This window comes from Micromys minutus (genome assembly GCF_963924665.1).
Source record: "Micromys minutus genome assembly, chromosome: 28".
Lineage (NCBI taxonomy): Eukaryota > Metazoa > Chordata > Mammalia > Rodentia > Muridae > Micromys > Micromys minutus.
The window spans coordinates 33,405,726-33,426,136 of NC_137963.1; the positions used below are offsets into that span (position 1 = coordinate 33,405,726).

The 20,411-nt window shown below is 40.8% G+C and overlaps 1 protein-coding gene and 1 pseudogene across 3 annotated transcripts in view; both read left to right on the plus strand.

Annotated features, from left to right (window-relative positions):
* GRIN3A (glutamate ionotropic receptor NMDA type subunit 3A) overlaps positions 1–20,411 on the plus strand; it is a gene marked incomplete at both ends in the record, with an annotated part of 188,574 nt that overhangs the window by 116,352 nt on the left and 51,811 nt on the right. For both annotated transcript variants that reach the window (XM_080940337.1, XM_080940338.1), the window contains 2 exons: positions 13,314–13,459; positions 17,902–18,017. In XM_080940337.1, the coding sequence (XP_080796463.1) occupies positions 13,314–13,459; positions 17,902–18,017 (262 nt within the window). The remainder of the gene's footprint in view (positions 1–13,313; positions 13,460–17,901; positions 18,018–20,411) is intronic.
* LOC308438872 (large ribosomal subunit protein uL29m-like) lies at positions 10,048–10,778 on the plus strand (annotated as a pseudogene). Its single transcript has one exon. The product of its transcript is annotated as a large ribosomal subunit protein uL29m-like (transcript).

The window sequence follows — 20,411 nt, forward strand, 5'->3', positions numbered from 1 at the left end:
TTGTATATTCCCAAATACAACCTGTTGAGTCTGTGTAAAGTTACTCATATGTATGTTTTCAGGACTGACTGTTTAGCACTAGACAACCAACTGGTGTGTACTTCCATAGGGAGGGCCCCTGCCCCTGCCCTACCCCTGCCCTGCCCCTGCCCCTGCCCCTGCCCCTGCCCCTGCCCCTGCCCTTCCCCTTCCCTGCCCCTGCCCCTGCCCCTGCCCCTGCCCTACCCCTGCCCCTGCCCCTGCCCTGCCCCTGCCCTGCCCCTGCCCTGCTCCTACTTCTGCCCCAGCCTCTGCCCCAGCCCCTGCTCCCAGCTTTACTCAATTGCCTGTAGTTCTTTGCGTAGATTTGAGGCCTGTGGTCTTCCCCCACCCCCATTAGTCTGGTGTCCTCCCTGTTTAGCTCACTCACATTTGGGCAGCCATGTTGATAAGACTTTATTTATGAATGGAGCCTCTGATATTTTCAAGACATATGATCTAGAACTAAAGACCCTGATTTTCTAGTTCTTGCAACCCCCATGTCCTCTTCCATAGTACTGTCTGAGCTTTGGGTGCAGAAGCATTTTGTAGATGTAGTCATTGTGGGTTCAGCAGTTAGATTCGCTGTGGTTTTTCTGTTGTTGTCTGCTGCAAAGAGAAACTTCCTTGATGAAGAACAAAGACTGCACTTATCTGTGAATATAAAGACAAATATTTGTGAATTGATGCTAGAGTTAACGCTGTGTTAGTAACTTAATGATTGTATGTTACCCTTCAATAACCACGACTTCATTAGTGCTTAGAAATTAGCTAGGTTTCTAGTACCAAGCATGGTAAACCTCCTGTTGAGCAGGTCTTAAGTCCAGTTAGAAAGTGTTACCTCCTAGAGATAGAAGGGACTTATACTTCAGAAACAGAGCCCAGAGACCTCTAAACTGGAATTGAGTTAAATGCCCCAACCCTGTGGACTCAATTTCATAGGACAAGAAGTAACCAACAGTCCTACCCAGCTATGACATCCATAAACCACATCAGTGACCATCATGGCAAGATATCCTATGGTTGTGGTAATAGTCCACATATCTTTGTGACTGCCTGTTCATTGGGGGTCACTTTTAAATTTTAAACTAGGGCTGGAGAGATGATGCAGCAGTTAAGAGCACTGGATGCTCTTCCACATCCGGCCTCTGCAAGTCCTGCACACATGTTATGCACAGACATAAGGCAAGAATTAAAGAAAGAAATTAAAAAATCCCCTCAATTATCAGTAACTGTATGTTAAATGGCAGGTCTTCTGTATTTTCTTACAGTCATTTCATAGTTTGAATACATATTCTAAGTATTTCATGCATTTGAAGATAATTTTGCACGCACTATGATAGTAATCTAATCTCAGTCTTCTGCACACATTTACCCAGTCATCCCAACACTAGCTTTTGAAAAGACTGTCCTCCCTATTGTGTGCTGCTGGCACCTTTGTTGAGAACTGGTTGGCTATAATCCATGGATTTATTTCTGGGCTCTTTATTCTGTTCCCTTGGTCTATATGTCAGTTTTAAGTGGGATTTGGGGGAGATTTTTCAATAAGACAATTGGAAGAGGCTCATCGGATTGAAAAGGATGGGCTTGTGTCAGATGAGCAGAAAAAGACGGCATTAGAGCCAGCAACAGAGAAGAAGCAAGGCCAAATGACTTGTGTGAAAGGAGAGCAGGAAACAAAGAAGAAATGCTGTGGCAGAATAGCCGTGACTGCTCTGCAGAAATCCTATAGCACGGGGCTTCTCTCTGTGCTGTCTAGAGGCAGATATGTAACTCGGAGACCATGACAATGGGCCTTGCTCTCTCTATTGCTATTAATGAAACAGAGACACTAAGACTCCCAGAGGCTCAGTAAATGGGTCCCACTGTGGTGTTCTGTAGATGTTTATACAGCAATTTTAAATCAGGAAATTATTCCTTAGAGGACAGAATAAAGTCCAGAAATTTATGCTCTCATAAACATAGATTAGGACGTTGATGGTTGATGGTTGAACACTAGATATTATAAAGAATAATTATTTTATCAGTCCTATTAACATGAGAAGGTGGCAGATAATATTAGGATTAGAGTTGAAAAAAATTTTTTACTCTTTTTTGCAATATTTGTATGTCATGAAGGAAGTCATTCGCTTTTCTCATTATGGGCCCAAGTGTGCTTAGATGAAGGATTAATGCAGTACACATAGACACAGAGCATCTGGAATCAGATGACGTGGAAGCCTAGGCTTACTGGCTGACTTTCTATGGGGTGGGTTTAAACTCAGTCTGTCATGAGAAAGTTGATGATGATAAGAGAAATTTTGATTTATTGTTGCTGTCATGCGCTCTAAGTTGCATAATCCACATTGAGGCATTATCTAAACGCTTGACACATGTAGAGTGCTAAACAAATAAAAGGTACATGCACTGCCATCGATAAAAATAAGTGGATGGATTAAGTGGTCACTACCATGCCAGCTACTCATCATCCCATTACCCTGGACATCATCTAATTACCGTCTCTCAACTTTACTACCTCCCTTTTAATTCATTTCTTGCCTCTACCTGTATGTAAAGGAAGTAGAATAGAAAAATAAGCAAATGCTAAGGCAACGAGTACAGCAATAGGAATGTGTATGCAGGCATGTAATGCAGGAATGGTCAAATGAGTTTATAAGGAAGAAGAGAGATGTGCTCCGTCCTATACTTCCTGCCAACACTGCTAGATATTGAATACGTGTTTTTGAACCTCACAGGGCTTAGGATGGATGTCTAAGGGAAGCTAGACAATCCATCTGGTTTTAATAACAGAACTCTGGGACCATAATGCTTCTTGTGAATGAGTAATACGTACAGTTCCCTTTTGTAAGCAGCATACTCCAAATGTTTCTCCTATGTCTGTGATAAACTTCTTACTTAAAGACCCAAAAGGTATCCATACATTGTCCTATTGTGAGCTGCCACTAGTCATTTGGATAAAATTGATCATCGGGTTTGTAGAATGTGTTCCTTATCTATAGCTTCTCAAAGAAATCTCCCTAAAGGAATCTGTGTCCTAGAAAAAAATAGGAAATAATATACTTAGCAACAATATGTGCCAGAGATAAAGGAACTAGAGATCGATAGTGAAAGTTCTTGGGTTCCTGGGTTCATTTCCTTGATCTGATGTTTTCTGGTTGTGTGGCCTTGAGCAAGCTGCTTAATCGCGCCTTCCTTCAGTTTCTGCTCTGTAAAATAGGAGTGGTGACTGTATATGTCACTGCATGTGTTTAAAAGGGTTAAACAAGGTGGTTTCTTTAAACCCTTGGCTATTTTCTCAAAGATGAGCATTAGCTATCATCATTATGAAAATAGTGGAAAGAAGAAATCACTCCAGCACGGATGAAATGGAACACACACAGCCAAAAGGATAAGGAATAGAGGAATAAAGGAGCAACATTGGAAGAAAGATCAAATTCACACATAATGACGGCACATGTGTTGGTGTCACTGTCCCCATCCCATAAACTCAGACCTGTGATGGCTGTTCCCAAGGCACCTGCCTATGGGATAGGGTACAAATTGTCTTGTGCTGCTACTCCAACTTCAATTGTGATTGTATCATTACTAGCCAGAGGAAGAAAGGAAGTAGTCATGGGGACTTGGACCTAAAAGATCAAAACCCCCAAAGTCTCCGTGCATCAACAGTGCATGGAAGCCTGAACTGGTTTATCATGCACACCTCAGCTCACTGCCCTGCAGCTGTGGCTCTTCCTAACTATGGTTCTTCCTAAGTGGCTACTGATATTTGGGAGCAGACTAGAAGAAAATTGAAAATTATGAGTGTGGAAAAGCTAATCAGACTTCATATTGCTCTGTCTGGTGGGGCAGATAGTAAATACCTCAGATTTTATGATCAAGTGGTCTACTTAACACCTTCTCAGCTCTAATGTCACAATGCAAAAGCAGCAATAGATTGCCTATAAATGAGGCGTGACTGTGATTCAATAAAACATTTTTATTGGATGATTTATGAAAATGGGTGGTAGATCAGATGTGGCCCCTGGGTCACAGCTTGCTCACCTGTAGTCTATCCATGTCTGATGCAATACTTCAAATTGTCAAAAAAAAAAAAAAAAAAAAAAAAAAAACCTAGGCTAACACTCATAAAATAAATATCATGACATGCCAGGGGACACTGTTGACTAGAGTTTATCTGACCCAGCACAGAGGATTTGGACTGACAGTGAAGGGGGGAGACTAACTAATTACCTCTAAATGGAGAAAGCACCTTTGTGAAGAAATTACAAATAATGTGTAACGGAGAACTGGAGAATGAGAAATGATTTCACATCACACAGGAGGATGCTAGAAAGGGCTCAGAAACAATCGTTTTTGCTTTATTTTTCTATATCCCAATTTAAAGCACGTGCAGTAGGAGCTGAGATGGATACTCATCCTTGTTTGTCTGTGACAGCCTCGGTGTGCTTGTGTGTCTGTGTAAGTATCGACAGTGCCCTGATCAGAAGACAACCATCCTTTTTCCGAAATGTGTGATATAACCAAAACCACTTTTAAAAGTGATTTTTAAAATTGTAGCACAAGTTAATTGTGTCTAACTTTACACAAAACTTGAGCACTGATGCACATCTATAAATACTGACATGTCTCTGCTGTGATCCATGTTAATTGGATGATTTATGAAAACAGGTGGTAGATCAGATGTGACCCCTGGGCCACAGTTCGCTGACCTGCAGTCTATTCCTGGGCCTGATACAATAACTCACAGTGTCAGAAGAACCTGGGCTAACACAAATTAAATATGACACCGTGCCAAGGAGGGCCACAGGTGTGAAAAGCCAAAATGCCAAAGATGTGAAAGCCGTAGCCTACATAAGGACAAGTCTGAGCTCCAAGTGAGAGCTGTTGTCAAATCTCACCGTATCTTAAACACTGTGTTTACTCTGCCTGCATGTCAGCCATTCAGACGCAATGATGAATAATGAAATCAGGAATCTTGTTACACACAGATGTACCTGTGTATAGTAAATATTATATTGTTTTGTTTCATATATACATGGAGTAACTGACTGGGTGGAGACTCAAAGTTACACTTCATATGTGGACATTCGATGACTTGGTGTGACTTCCTTGTCACTGGAGGCATTCAAGCAGATTCAGCACATTTAATAGAGATGTTGGAACTAAAGGTTTGCTCCTCCCAGTCTGGTCTATGAAGTTGTTGATGAAAAATCACAGGTTCAAACATGAGCCTAATGAATTGAGTAAAAATCTTCATTGTTAAGAAACCACAGTTAACTATGAAACTCGAAGAGAAGGAAGGCCAGAGGGTGGATGACTCAGCCCTTCTTAGAAGAGAGAACAAACACTCAAGGGAAGAAATAAAGAAACAAATAGAGGAGCAGGATTGGAGTAAAGATAATCCAGAGGCTGCCTCACCTGGAGTCCCACCCCATATGCAGCCACTAAACCCATGCACTATTGCTGATGCCAAGGAGTGCTTACTGGCAGGAACCTGATATGGATGCCTCCTCATACTGATATAGAGGAGGATGCTTGCAGCTAACCATTGGACTGAACACAAGGACCCCCAATAAAGGAGCTAGAGAAAGAACTGAAGGAGCTGAAAGGGTCTGAAACCAGATGGGAAGAACACAATTATCAACTAACCATACCTACCATAGCTCCCAGGGATTGAAACACAAGCCAATGATTCGTATGAAGAGACCCATGGCTCCAGTTGCATTTATAGTAGAAGATAACATTCTCTGGCATCAATGGGAGGAGAGGTCTTTGGTCCAGCGAAAGCTTGTTTTCACAGTTTAGGGCAATGCCAAGGCTCTGAAATAGAAGGTGTTTGGGGAAAGGGAGCACCTTCATGGAGGCAATGGGAGGGGGAGGAGGGATGTGATTGGGAGTAAAGGGGATAACATTTGAAATGTAAATACAGAGAATATCTAATAAAAAATTTTCAAAAGAAACCACAGTTGATACAATCTCTAAAGTGAATTTATACATTAGTGGATAATAAGAAAGGATCATACAAAACCTACCCTGAGCCTTGAGACAATTCAATATTATAAAATTCATAGGGTTAAAGCATATAGAACAATGTCACATGGAAAGAAGTAGAAATATCTAGTATACATTGCTCATTTTGGGGAAATTAAAAACTGCCCCTTTCTACCCAAATTGAAAAGCACAGCACCAGCCCAGCGCTGCCTCCCTTTTATGATAATCTGAGGAAGGTGCATGTGTGCCCTGTAGAGAACACTTCACCAAAATTGCTTTAACTCTGAAGCATCGTACCCACCTTGGACATTGAAGCTCTTTCCTGAGCCTGCTTGCTTTTGTTTTGAGATATTTCTCTCTGTTCTGGGAACTGTCTGTCTGGTTGTTCTCTGTGTGATACAGGTACAGTTCAGTATTCCATTAACACTGAACAACTCACACACAAATAGATAGTTTAACCTTAGGTTATTTCCCCAAAGCCTGAAGACATTGGTACAATATAAACAGAATTGAGTGAGCTGGTATTTAGTGGAAACTTAAAAGGAATGGTTCTCTCCCTGGGCCTTCCTGGTGATACCTGGAATTCTGTCTAGCTCTTTGCAAATCTTTATGCTCTCCCTGACTCACACTTTCTCATATTCCAGCCTGTGTGAATTATACACCAGAGGACTAAGCTGATCCACTGGGAAGCATCAATCACTTCTTAGATCTCATTTATGATTCTATTATTCTGCAAGCACTGAGAAACCCACTGTAATTTTCCATTAGAATATCACACAGAAAAATAGAATGCCTTGTTTTTGAAAGTCTGAAGGTAACAATTTTAAAAAAAAAAAAAAAAAAAAAAAAAAAAAACAGGCTTTAAAAGGAGCATATAAGAACAAAACTATGATCTTATACCAAGCCGTGGGTCTTTACATGATGATGACGATGACGGTGACAATGACAGTCATTAACATATGTTGAAGACTCACGTCCCATGAATAGGAAAGGCATGGGTCCTTGTCTCATGGACATGCATATGCAGCCAGCTGTGGTAACAAATAGTTTCAACTACTATTAGCTCTGCTTGCAGCTTTACGTGAAATTGGGGGTGATAGGCAAGTGGTCTTACCTATTCCCAGGGTCCAGGAAGGTCTCCTTGGGGCTGTGACATGCAGGAGTTATGTAGACAAACAGGCACGAAAATAAGGAGAGGTCCTCCCAGACTGTGAGGACTAGATGCAAAGGCTATGATAAAGCAAGAAGGAGATGGCCGTTGAGTCAAAAAGGAAAGTGAAGGAAAATGAATAAACTGGAGAAACCACCGAAGCATCCCATGACTGTGTGTAAAGGGGAATCTGGAAACGAGACAGGATCAAACCTACACACAACCTTGGTGGCCGCATAGGCACTGGACTTTACTCCAAAAACATGAAAAGCCACTGTAAGGGAGAAAGAAGTGCACCCAGATATGAGTCCCATGAAGACCATGAATGGGTTGGAAGGGAACAAGTCATGGCTACTTGGACTGGAGAAGTGGGTGTGTTTATGAAACCCATCAGGTTAATCTGGCTAATACCATTCTTTCTATCCTGGACCCTGGTTGTGTGTTGATACTTGAAGTAACTTTCCATTCTCAAAACCTCAAATCTACTGCATTCTCAGATTTGCATGAAGTCAACATAATTGCTATTGAGAAACTTAGCTAGTGAAGAAAAGAAAAACACCAACGGCCAGCATGGGTCTGCTGGCTCATAGCTAATAATTCCTAGGCACAAACGGTGCTCAGAAGCAATCAAGATAAAAATGGGGGCCCAGAAAGACAGAGTTGCCTACAGTCGGTCCATGACCCGTAAAGATATTACTGCAGTGAATGTGGTGAAACACATGCCCAGAAATGATTCTCTTCATGTTTAAGGTGAAAGTCTAGTAGTTAATGACCCTGTGACTCTTTCACATTAAAGACATGGCTCACTTGGAAATCCTGAGATGGAAGCTGGTCTATGGGCACTGTTTTATGAAGTAGGACAACAGAGCTTTCACCTCCCTCTAAGTTCAAAGAATAGTTACAACTAGCGATCGATGCACTTAAAATGTTTTCTTTAGGGGGCTGAAGAGATGGCTCAGTGATTAAGAGCACTGCTCTTCCCGAGGTCCTGAGTTTAATTCTCAGGCACCACATGGTGGCTCACAACCATCTGTAATGGGAATCAATGCCCTCTTCTGGTGTGTCTGAAGACAACTACAGTGTACTCATAAGCATAAAATAAGTCTCTTTAAAATGTCTTCTTTAGTAATATGGTGATGTTGTGTTTATTTATGGCTATACATGGACTTAGTTTTGCACAGGTGTATGATGCATGTATATATGAGCATATGTGTGGCACTGTCTGTGCACACATGTCAGTGTGCATGCGCATAAGTACTACATGTGCATGTAGAGGTCAGAAGACAGATTTGAGAAGCTGGATTGCTTCTTCTACCTTTACATGGGTTCCAGAAGCTAACCTCAGTTATCTGGCTTGAGCAGCATGCATTTTATCCGCTGGTCCATCTTACTAGCCAACCATAAGATATTTTTTATTGAGAAAGGATGTGAGAAAAACCATTGCAGAAGGCAAAGATTAATGAAAATAAACATGGGACTGGTTTACATAGTTTCTAGTTCTGAGGAAAGGCAGATAGTCTAGATGTTAATCAGATAGTTATATCATTAGCTTTAGAACCACAATGGGAGTGTGTGCTAAGTATAACACATATAAAAGAAGAGTCTGTGTTCTTTTATGACTGGGTTACCTCACTCAGGATGATACTCTCTACTTCCATCTATTTGCCTACAAATTTCATGAAGTCGTTGTTTCTAATAGCTGAGTAGTACTGTTGGTGGGGTTGTAAGCTGATACAACCACTCTGGGAATCAGTCTGATAGTTCCTCAGAAAACTGGACATAGTACTACCTGAAAACCCAGCTATTCCACTCCTGGGCATATACCCCAAATATGCTCCAATATATAACAAGGACACATGTTCCACCATGTTTATAGCAGCCTCATTTATAATAGCCAGAAGCTGGAAAGAACCCAGATGTTTTTCAACAGAGGAATGTATACAGAAAGTGTGGCACATTTACACAATGGAGTACTTCAGTGTCTCTCTCTGTAAAAGAAAGATAATAGAAATGCTGAAGTCAAAGGTTTCCTGCGAGAGTCAATGGAGAAAATGCAACAGCATGCATGAGAAAACAGCTCTAGTAAACACCTAGGTCAAGTGTTTTGTATGTATAACACATTAGTTTTGCACTGGTAAAAATCATTTTTTTTCTCCTTATCACTCTGCATAAGAGAGTGAAAATAGATAAGGCCAAAGGCTTCACACAGAGAATCTTGATCCAGGCCTCAAGAGATGAACAGGTGTAACACAGGGGAAAGGGCTGATAAGCTTTGGCTCAAACTGGAGGGCAGCAACTGCTAGTGTCAGGATTGGCCTGAGGTTGCACATGCAGGAGAATATTAAGAAAAGGCTGCCAAGGAGCTGACTTAGTGTTGCTTCAAAACCATAAGGCTCTAGATTTAGATCCTCCAAGCAAAAATCAGGAAGAGTGCCGTGCATGGATAATCCCAGCCTGGGATGCAAAGACAGGGGATCTGAAGGACGTGCTAGTCCAATCAAATAAGCTACAGGGACAATGTGTATCAAAAACCAAGATGGGGAGTGATTAAGGAAGACACTCAGTGTTGAGCTCATGCCTGCATGCACACATGCACACACATACATGTACATGAACACACAGAGAGAGAAAGGAGAGGATACAAGAGGACTGAGTTGCTTCTAACAAACGTTTCATCCAGATGTTCAGGGAAGCTGAAAGCTATGATAGTACTCGTGGCAAATAACAGCACCAGCCTTGAAATCAAACAGACTGGGCACTAACCCATCCCTGTCTGGTCTCTTCAAGGGATTAGTTTATAGTTGTTACTTCCCTTCACTGAGCCGAAACACAGCAGTCTTTAAAAAGAAAAAAGGTATGCACCAGCACAGTGGGTCTACATTAGAAGCATGGCTGCAACCAGTCTGGTGGGTATTTGTAGAAGAGCCTCCGTGTTCCTGAAGGCTACTTGTTTTCTAGTAAACCCCATGGCTCCTTCTCACTCCAGCTGCAGGTATTCTTAGTTTATTACTTAAGAACACATCACATATCACATCCTTTCTCCAGTGTAAATGACTTCATACCTGTCAAGAAAAGGACTAGAAGAATTTTTTAATGACCCAAAGAATTGGGGGAAAGAAAACGTCAAATTCGGAGCATCCTGGGCCTGCCAGCAGCTGAGAAACATAAGCTTTGGTATGTCCTTCTGAAGGAAAGGAGCATGCTTCTAACGCTAAAGCAGGAGGCCAAGTGACAGAGACAGCCAGTGCCAAGTCCAGAGCCGTTAGAAAAGGTTGCTGATTCCATGGGTGCCTTAGACAAAGTTGTCCAGGAGAGGGAAGATGCTCTAACGCTTCTTCAAACCGGTCAAGATAAACTAAGACCTGGTGCTTGGAGAAGAGACATCTTTGAACAAATTGCCTGGCACAAATTGAAGCAGTGGCCTATACATTGGTACCTAAATAAGAGATACAACAGGAGGTGGTTCTTCGCAGTGCCTTACGTGGATCGCTTTATCAGAATGAGAATTGAGAAACACGCCCGCACTGAAGCAAGAAAGAGAAGTTTACAGAAAACGAAAAAAATTCTTCAGGCAAAGTTCCCATATCTCTCTCAAGACTGGAAATCAAGTACTGTCTAAGATGAGACGCTGAAGTCCAGTTCCGTTGTTCGTAAAGCCTATATTCTGATGTGAATATCTGTTAAGCAGTTTATAAAGAAATGTTCTTCTCAAGTGACATCACTTGTTCTAGTTGACATGGCATCTTCATTAGCTCCACAAATAGTGTCCCTTCTACAAAATCCAAGCAGAGTTCAGGTTCAATTCCCAACAAGTAGGTTCTGACATCTAAGCAGCTCCGTGTCATCTGACATCTTGTTATGAATGTTTGCCAGAGCAATGCTAACAGCGAAGTCGGCTTGAAAATGCTCTGTTCTCATCAGTAGTGTTAAACTGGGGGAGGGGACACTGAAGAGAGGTCTCAGTGCTTAAGAGCACTTGTGGCTCTTCCAGAGACCCCAGCACAAATATGGAAGCTCATAACCATCTGTAACTCCAGGTCATGGGGAACCAACACCCTCCTCTGTCTTGTGCAGAAACCAGTCACTAACTAGTGTGATACAGATGTTCATGCAGGTGACATGTCCATGCCTGGTTTTGTCAGCATGAAAGGGATGTGGGTATTGGTAGTAAAATGGCAATTGCTTTCTCACATCAGGTAATAGGAAAAGCAAGTAATGACGGCAGCGAGTCACAACAGACAAATCCGAATCCCTTCTAGGACAGCAGTGGTTTTTATTTAGTTTGTTTCTATTTATTTTGTAAGCCTAAAATAAAAAAGCATAGTAATTTTTAAAGAGTAATTCTACCCCCCCCCCCCAAATAAATGGCGCTCTTGCCCAAAAGCCCTCATGAGCTGGGCTCACTGGATAAGGGGTATAAAGAGTTAGTTCCATGTTTGGCACAACCTAAGCATTCACTGTTAGCTGTTCTTCCTGTTTATGCCTCGTGGAGATTATGTGCTCAGAAAATGTAAGAACCTGTCCAGTACATGGACTAACTATACTGAACACAAGGATTTGCCACATTGCCGTACTCCATAGTAGAGAGGACATGAAGAGCTGGCTGATCAGAGTTCAAGTTACAGACTATAATTTTGAGAGTTGCACATGATAGGGGTTCAGTAAAACCTGAATAAACAAATTAAATTTGTGGGATAAATGGATGCATTTAACCAAACACATAGGTAATTTTTGTCAAGCACCTTAAAATTTTTTCGTTTCTGTGAGAGCAACTGTTTTATTAAATACATTTTACAAGCATAACGTATGCACTGTGTAACATTCTGTAAGCATATGACATATAGATCATTTAACTTGTCATTACTAGTCTTTTAGTATGGGTTAAAATTAATTCATCTTCAAATATACCAAATGTTTCTAAGTCCTGCGAGTTCTTAGTCTGTGGGCTGTAAACAACTTTTTTTTGAAATTTCTTTTCTTTTTAAGATTTTTTTTTTATTTAATGTATGTGAGTACACTGTCACTGTTTCAGGCACACCAGAAGAGGGCATCAGATCCCATTACAGATGGTTGTGAGCCACCATGTGGTTGCTGGGAATTGAACTCGGGACCTCTGGAAGAGCATTCAGTGCTCTTAACCACTGAGCCATCTCTCCAGCTCCTGTAAACAACTTTAAAACACGATCGTTTTAATCTAAAACAAATCTGTGTTGTCTCCTTACAAGACAACATTTTGCAAATGCATATTTATGTGAAACATTGCTGAAATTTCAGCAAGTTTATAAAGTCCATAAGTCCCATCCACAGATGTGTCTCCAGGGCTTTAGGTCACTCCAGTGATGGAAAATATATCAGTATGAAGAAGAACATGGAAGTATAATCTCTAAAATGCTGACCAAGGGATATGTGAACATGCTTGTAATATGACCGAATCCCAGCTCTTCCATTTGGCAGAATGTGTATTTTAGAGTCTACGTGTCTTTTAACTTGGTCTTTATACAGCTCTAACTACTGAGGTTTGTAATCACAAAGATATATTTTCATATGCAGTTCTCAATATGATGTTGAATCTACATGTCAATTTTGACAGTACCTAGAGAATTCTACTAAGGAGCTAACAAGATGACTAAAGTAGAGGTGACGGCCACAAACCATGGTTACCTGAGTTCAGTTTCCAAGACCCACATAGTGGAAGGAGATATGTGATTCCTACAAATTGGCCCCTGACCTCCACATGCACATCATAGGCTGTGTGTCTCCCCACCTCGCCCCCTTAGCAAAAACAAAAACATGCAAAATAAAGCTAACAAACAAAAACAAACAACAAAACAAGTACGTGAGTGTAGAAACATTCTTGAAAAATTAGAAAAACATTGGGTTTTTTTCCCCACTGGGTTCTCAATATGAAGCAAAATACCTGTTTTCTACATTCAGTTTGTCATTCACATCTCTTTCGTTCTGAAGCGAGAACAACCACGCATGTACACACCGGTCCAGTCAAACATACACCTGCACATCTGCACATTTTGTGTGAATGTTGGTGCCTCCGAGTGTCTGAAATATGCTCAGTTATTGGACTGTGAGTGCTGATGGGAAATTCAAAGATTTTAAACAAGTGGTGGATATTAGAGCCGTTTCTTCTTCTCCCTCGTAGCTTCATCATCCTTCTCAAGGCTTCCGTTTTGGAACCGTCCGAGAAAGCAGTGCTGAAGACTACGTGCGGCAGAGCTTCCCAGAGATGCATGAGTACATGAGAAGGTACAACGTCCCGGCGACCCCTGATGGAGTGCAGTATCTCAAGTGAGTGTCAACCTCTTGGATCTTAAAATTTCCCTTGAAAGAGAAACCATTTGGGCTTTTCCTCTTCTTACAATATGATGGACAAGATTCCTAGTGTTCTGTTTACAGATAACACGTGCAGGGTCTGTGCAAGTAACTTAGTCAGGAGAATGCTTGGGCAAGCATGAGAAGTTGGGTTTGGGTCCCTGGCATCTGTGTAAGACTCAAGGAGCATACACACACACTTCAGTGCTGTGCTAGTAGAGGCAAGAGGATCCCTGGGTCTTGTTGGCCAGTCAGTGTCGCCAGCTCAATAAACTTTTAGTCTCAAAAAATAAGGTAGAGCGCGATTGAGGGAAGACAGCAGGTGTCAACTTCTTCTAGCCGAGAGAGAGACAGAGAGACAGGCAGAGGGTGGGGGTGGAAGGAGAGGGAGAGGGAGATAGAGAGGGTAGGACATATCACACATACACATAAAGAAATAACTCATATGGTGTTAGATCCAAAAGACAGTATAGAATGTTGTGCACAAAATTAAATGACCTAAATAGCTAATTACCTACAGAGTCTACAGTTTGAAATGCCTGTGGTCAAAGAGCCACTGGGGCCATTAGTGGAGTATATGGCAAGGGAGCAAGATGTTGGCTTAGCAACAATACTGAGATGATTCAACAAGGAGGAAATGTGGTGAAAGGATAACGTATCCCAAAGCAACTGTTCCCTTCGTTCCCTTCGCAGTGAATCCCTAATCCTGTGGAATGCCTCATTTTTCCACAAGGAAGTAGAAATTTATCTCTGAGCTTTCCTGCAGGAAAGAAATATGATAGAAGGCAGTGGCTCCTGTGCCTGCAGCCTTCTCATCAGAATTTATGAGAGGCAATCAAAGGCAATCATGTTGCCATGACAGATTATCAGAGCTTGAAATTCAGTGGAATCAAATGCCAAGCGATGCAGTGATGGGTGCTGGTCTGGTCTGCCTGGGATGAAAGAATGAATGGCTTTCTAAATGTCCTCCTCTCTCCTACCTGATGGCATCAGAACAAGAATTCGCATCCAACCCACTAGGCCCTGCCTTAGTTAGACATCAGGAAAACAGCTTGTCCATCTTAACCTATTAGAGTTTTCTAAGTGAACAGTAAGACACCTCAACTCATTTTTCAAAAAGGAAATGAAGAAAGAATTTCATAGGACATAAGGGCTTTGTGTTCCTTGAGAGATCTAGAAATATCCCCTTCGACCCTTTCATGGGTTTTTAACTAGAGCACAGAGACGCAGGAAGCTGTGTGCTCATAGCTTTCACAAAATTATTTATGAAATTTAAATACTACAAAATGACACTCAAGTTGGCAAAAAACCATCAAAACATTAGAGCCCCTCCATGATAGACTTTAGGGCTCCATTGCCTCCCAGACTCTCTTCATCTCTCTCCCTGGACAATTGTGCAGCTGTGAGAGTGACGATGGGGTGCCAGGCAGACAGCAAGGGCTCTCAGCGAGCTGGCAGTGGTTGGCAAGCAGGGTATCAGCAGGGCAGGATGTGGTGAAACTTTCCTGAGCCCCCAGAGGCAACCCTGCTTTCATTTCTCCTAGTGGCTCTATGTCACCTGATACCCAGGGACACAAAAGTAGGATATTTCCTAAAGTGATGTGACCAACAGGTAGCAGGGCCTATACAGAAACTAAGGTTCCAGCTTCATGTTAGTTCAGAAGCCATAATGGAAGAGTGGACTCTGATGATTTCAGAAGAACCCATGGTCCAGCACTCATTTTGCTGTTGGTGTGTGGGAGCCAGACAGGGAACAGAATCTTGAACCCATCCCAAACTCACCACCATTTTACAAACCTCCAAGGTGACCCATTAATTGACATAGAACAGGAATAAAGACAGAGATTATTGCCAGTCTCTCCTCATTTTATTCTGGCTTGTCACCATTTTTGACTTGTGTATGCTCTTAGGAAACACTCTAAACAACTACAGTTCTCATCCTATTCCACACCCTCAGAATTCTAGAGCTCTGACCTACAATGCCCATGGTCTTCTATATAGACTGCTCATTTATTTAATTATGTTAGTACATGATTAATTTTGCAGTAGGTAATATATAGTCTTAAGCAAATGTTCTACAATAGGATAAACTGAAGGAGCAGCCAACCTAGAACTACTTCTTCCCTAGTGACTCAGGTCCCATCAGATCCCATAGAAGTCTATGAGCTCACTACCTCTGGCCTTTGTATGGCCTTGAAATCAATCAAGATTTCAACTAACCCCCTTGTGCAGTCTAAAACTATGAAAACTTATGCAGTGGTGTCAGAGAATCAAGGAGTCAGGAATTAGGTTTCAAAAGACATATGAACTTCACGTTTTTCCCCATTGTTACCATAGACCTTTGTAGACTACTGGCATGTTGCTATGTAGTCCTTTCAAGGTGCATTCTGTTGCTGTGGCAATAAAATTTTGATTAAAGATACATCTTCACTAGGGTTTGATTTTATTACCCAGATTCCATTAAGGTGTCTCATCAACAGCCTCTAAGAAATAATTCATGCTCCCCAGCCCTTTTAGGAACTTTCTCTTGTTTGGGATCTGTGAAGCATTTTCATTTTAGTTGATATTAAACATATCAAAATTAAGTTATTGTAACTTAAGCATGATATTCCTGGAAACAGAGATGCATTCTGCATTATTCCACTTCCCGGAAGAATGGGAAAACAATTTAGTGGCAACTGATGACAAGGAAAGAGCCACTTATTATGTGTCTATGTCTGGGCCAGGCATGGCTAGCAATTTCTTGCCCGGTGGTGAATCTTACCTGTGTCTATAAGTATCCTTCTCTTTCAAATTGTTAATGAGCCCTAACCAAATTCTCCTCTGAGAGTACAGGTTATTTGAGTTGGGTCTGCATAGCCTCACTCTCATTTTTATGAGTGAAATAACTGAGCCTACACTAAATTGAGAGGTGTTGTCTTGCAATGCTGCCTAAAAATTCTAATGGTGAAAAAGTATTTCTTAAGAAAGAGAAATCATTTAAAGGGAAAATGAGATAGGGAGGAAAAAAGAGGGAAGGATGTGAGAGAGAAGGAGAGGAAGGATATTATCATTAATTTAAAAAGTCTCTGGAAGAAAAGTAGATGGAAGAGAAAAAACAGGGAAGTTCAAGAAAGAAGAAATATGGTTGAACTATTACATGAATGCATGAAATTTTTGAAATGAATAAGAATGGTGGCTCATGTATGAACTCTACTAATAATGGGATGGAGGCAGGAAAAATTGTGTTCAAAGTCTGTGTAGAAAATACAGTGAGACTTTGTCTGAAAGAGATGGGTAGGAAGGAAGGCAAGGCAGGAAAAAAGAAAGGAAAGGAAGGGTAATAGGGAGAAGGGTTATAGGAGAAAGGGAGAAGGGAGAGAGAAAGGGGTGAAGAAAAGAAATTTCACAATAAAGCCTATTATTCTTTATAATTAATATACTCTAATAAAAAGAGAAAAAAATCTTAAGTATATATCTTCTATACTTTTCTAAAAGAAATTTGGAGTGACTAAAATTAAAAAAGTCTCCTAGCTGTCTTCCTTTCAAACTGTCTTTCCTACAAGGTTTACCCAGTCTATAATTAAACATAGCTTCCCATTGGGTCATGTCTACACCCAGGTTCAAAAGAAGAGAGGACTCTCATAAAGGATAGCCAAAACTTTTGATGCCATCGTAATGCCATTGTCAACTTACTAATACAAGCCTAATAGACTCAGCTTAAATTATTTTAAACTACCTATGTCGTGGAAACAGGATTTTCTGAAAACAGATTAAATCAGAATGTAAGATCTATTACGTAAGCTTCATTCTCAATTTATTGACTGTTATACCATGAACATAAAGAGACCATGAATTCCTTTCTCCAAGTAGATTGGATCTTTTCTAAGTATCTTCTTAGTACATATTCCTAAATACAATAAAAAATATGGTGAATTTATGAATATCAGAATGGTGAACATGACAGAAAGAATCAACATCTGATTCACAACAACACTTGTCTCAAACACTTAACCAGGTGTGCCGCCTAAATCAAAATACTTCAACTCTCAGAGCTTTGTTTCCATCATAATTAGTGTGTGTAGGACACTGAGTACAGTACTTGACACATTACCTTGATAATACATTAGAAATCAGCCTCCTCTGTGCACCTTCCTAGTCAGTGAAGAGCTACATCTGGCTTTCATGTTGCAGTTAGGAATGAGGTTGATAGATAAACCCACAGGAAAAAACTTATGCAGCCTGAGAACGCCTATCGCCTGGTATCTACTCTCCAAGTCAACAAGATGCCAACAAGGTCAGCAGCTGGCAAGTTTGTGCTGCCCTTAGTATCCAAGTTTCTGTCCCCTAAGCTAAGCCAACTGTCAAGCTAAAGCTTCCTGACTAGTAATGGACCAGTTTAACCACCTTCTTTTTTCTTCCCTTGATTTTAAATATAGGAATGATCCAGAGAAACTAGACGCCTTCATCATGGACAAAGCCCTTCTGGACTATGAAGTGTCAATAGATGCTGACTGCAAGCTTCTGACCGTAGGAAAGCCATTTGCCATCGAAGGTATCTATCATTCTTAATTTACTTTTACCCAGATGCACCGTTCGCTAAGCTGGCAAGTCACAGGTGCCAGAGGCAGAGAACGATTCATCTTCTCTTGTTTTCATTTTCAACTCATAAGCATTCAGCTACTAAGTTTGTTGATATCAGAGATTTATTTTCTACCAACTCAACAAAATTTATTTGTAAAATCATTAGAGCAAAAAAAAAAAAAAAACAAAAAAACAAAAAAAAAAAAAAAAAAAACAATAGTTTCCTAAATGATGATGCTCCAGTATTAGGGCGTAACAATCATAAGGATTCCAATACTATTTAATGTGAATTTGTATTTGTGTTTTGTTTTATTTGATTTTGTTTTCTGTGGTAGTGAGGATCAAACCTTGGGCTTTATAGTTACTAGGCAACAGTTGTACCATTGATCTGTCCCAGCCTTTATTTAATGAGGGTTTTTGAAGGGTCAAATACCATAATGAGTCTAGTTGATTTAAAAGAAGCTAGAAATATGATAAAACTCTATATGTCATATGAATACACCAGACAAAGTTGACCATGTGTGGACTTAAATTGCCTACTTTATGATGAATCTCAGGTGTCTGGAGATAACTTTCTCCTTTAAATTCTTGATGAGTCCTATCCAGGTTCTCCTGTGAGTTTGGTCTTAAAGCAATCTTATGGAGATGCAAATCCCATTTCTAGAAGTCTATACTTGCCAGGATAATGCAATTCTGTAAGAAGAATCCCAGTGTTTATGAAATCTAGTCTACCCATTTATATCCAAAAAGGTCAAGGACTTATATTATATCCTGTTTTCATAACCATATAATTACCTGACAATATTGGAATTAGAATCAAACCTAGTATTTTACAAAGAATGTTATCTTCCTGACTGGAAATAAATGAAAAAACACCAAATTCTGAGATTTGGTACCCTTTGGGGCCTTAAAAAAAAAATTTTTTTTTTGAGATCCAGAATTGCTTTTCTTCCCACTGGCAACAAGTTTTGCTTCTACCTAGATCAATCCATCAATCAAACTTCAGGACCAAGGTGCATTGTTTTGTCCGTGTTTTCTCATTCTGAACAACAGCTGGCATGTGGGCTACAAAGACTGAGCCAGCAAATTCCATCCCTCCCAACTCCGGCTTCCCCTTCCTGCTGCTCAAGACAGCCATATTCACTTATCACAAAACACTTCGGTTTAAAACAACCCCGTGGAGTGCCCAAGCTTTGCTTTCAGAAATCTGTGCGTGTGGTATGTTGTGTATGCTCATATGTTAGCTAGGATATAAGACTATTCTGGTTTCAATCTCTCAACTGTAATTGGTCCCTTTCTTAAATATACCAGGGGATTTTTTTCTTCAGTCTTCATGTTTTTTAATGAATGGGACTCAAGCATCTGCTGTCATTTCTTTGGGACTTTCATAGGAGCTATAAGTTTCCTCTACAGGCAAGATGACAGTAATGAAACTCGGGATGTCAGGATAGGAGACAGTTGGTAGTAGCACTGTTCTGTTAAGATTAGAATACAGTTAAGAATGTGTGTGTGTGTGTGTGTGTGTGTGTGTGTGTGTGTGTGTGTGTATTCTGTGTGGGGATAAAAGGGGCATTAGAGAGCTCAGTATCCTGTTTTAATGCAACAATGGAAAATTCCATTTTATGTCGTATCTGGGCATACAAAAAGACGTTGCATTTTATTTATGTCCTTGCTGTGTGGGGTAATTGAATTCCCTTCTACTATTAGTAGTTGCTAACAACAAATCATTTGTGGAGGAAATAAGAATGAGGGTTCTATCTTCCACCTTTGTCTCCAGGGAGCAACCCATTTTGTCAAAAAAAAAAAAAAAAAAATGGTGGTAAGATGGCTTGTTTGCCTCTGCTGGACCCCAGTGCCAGATGCCACACAATTAACTCCCCACTGGTTTCCTGTTTACACTTCCATCTGTGTTCCCAAGACTAAGTGTCTTGCAGTTCTTATCATTCTAGATAGTTCTTTGTTCTCAACAAGAATAAACACAGACTGATACACTCAAAGGTGCAGAAATCGAAGGCTTGAGTAGAGAGAGCATTGTGAGGACTGTTGGTCTCCCCTCTGAATGAATGGAAGTATGATGGTCAGTACTGAACATCTACTTTATAGGACCGACGGTGTCCTAGGAGACGAGCTTCCGACATGCTTGTGACGGGGCATCTAGACTGAGATCACTGAAAAGGAAATGTGAGCAACACCATTCCATGGTCTGGAGTCCTAGATTGCTTTAAGTTCCTTTCCTCATGGCTCCCACCATGATGGACTGTACCCTTAAACTGTGAGCTGAAATAAGCCCTTCATTTCCTGAGTAGCTTTCTTATCTTGCATTTTATCATACGGGAAATGTAAAAAATACAGAACGCAAATGAGA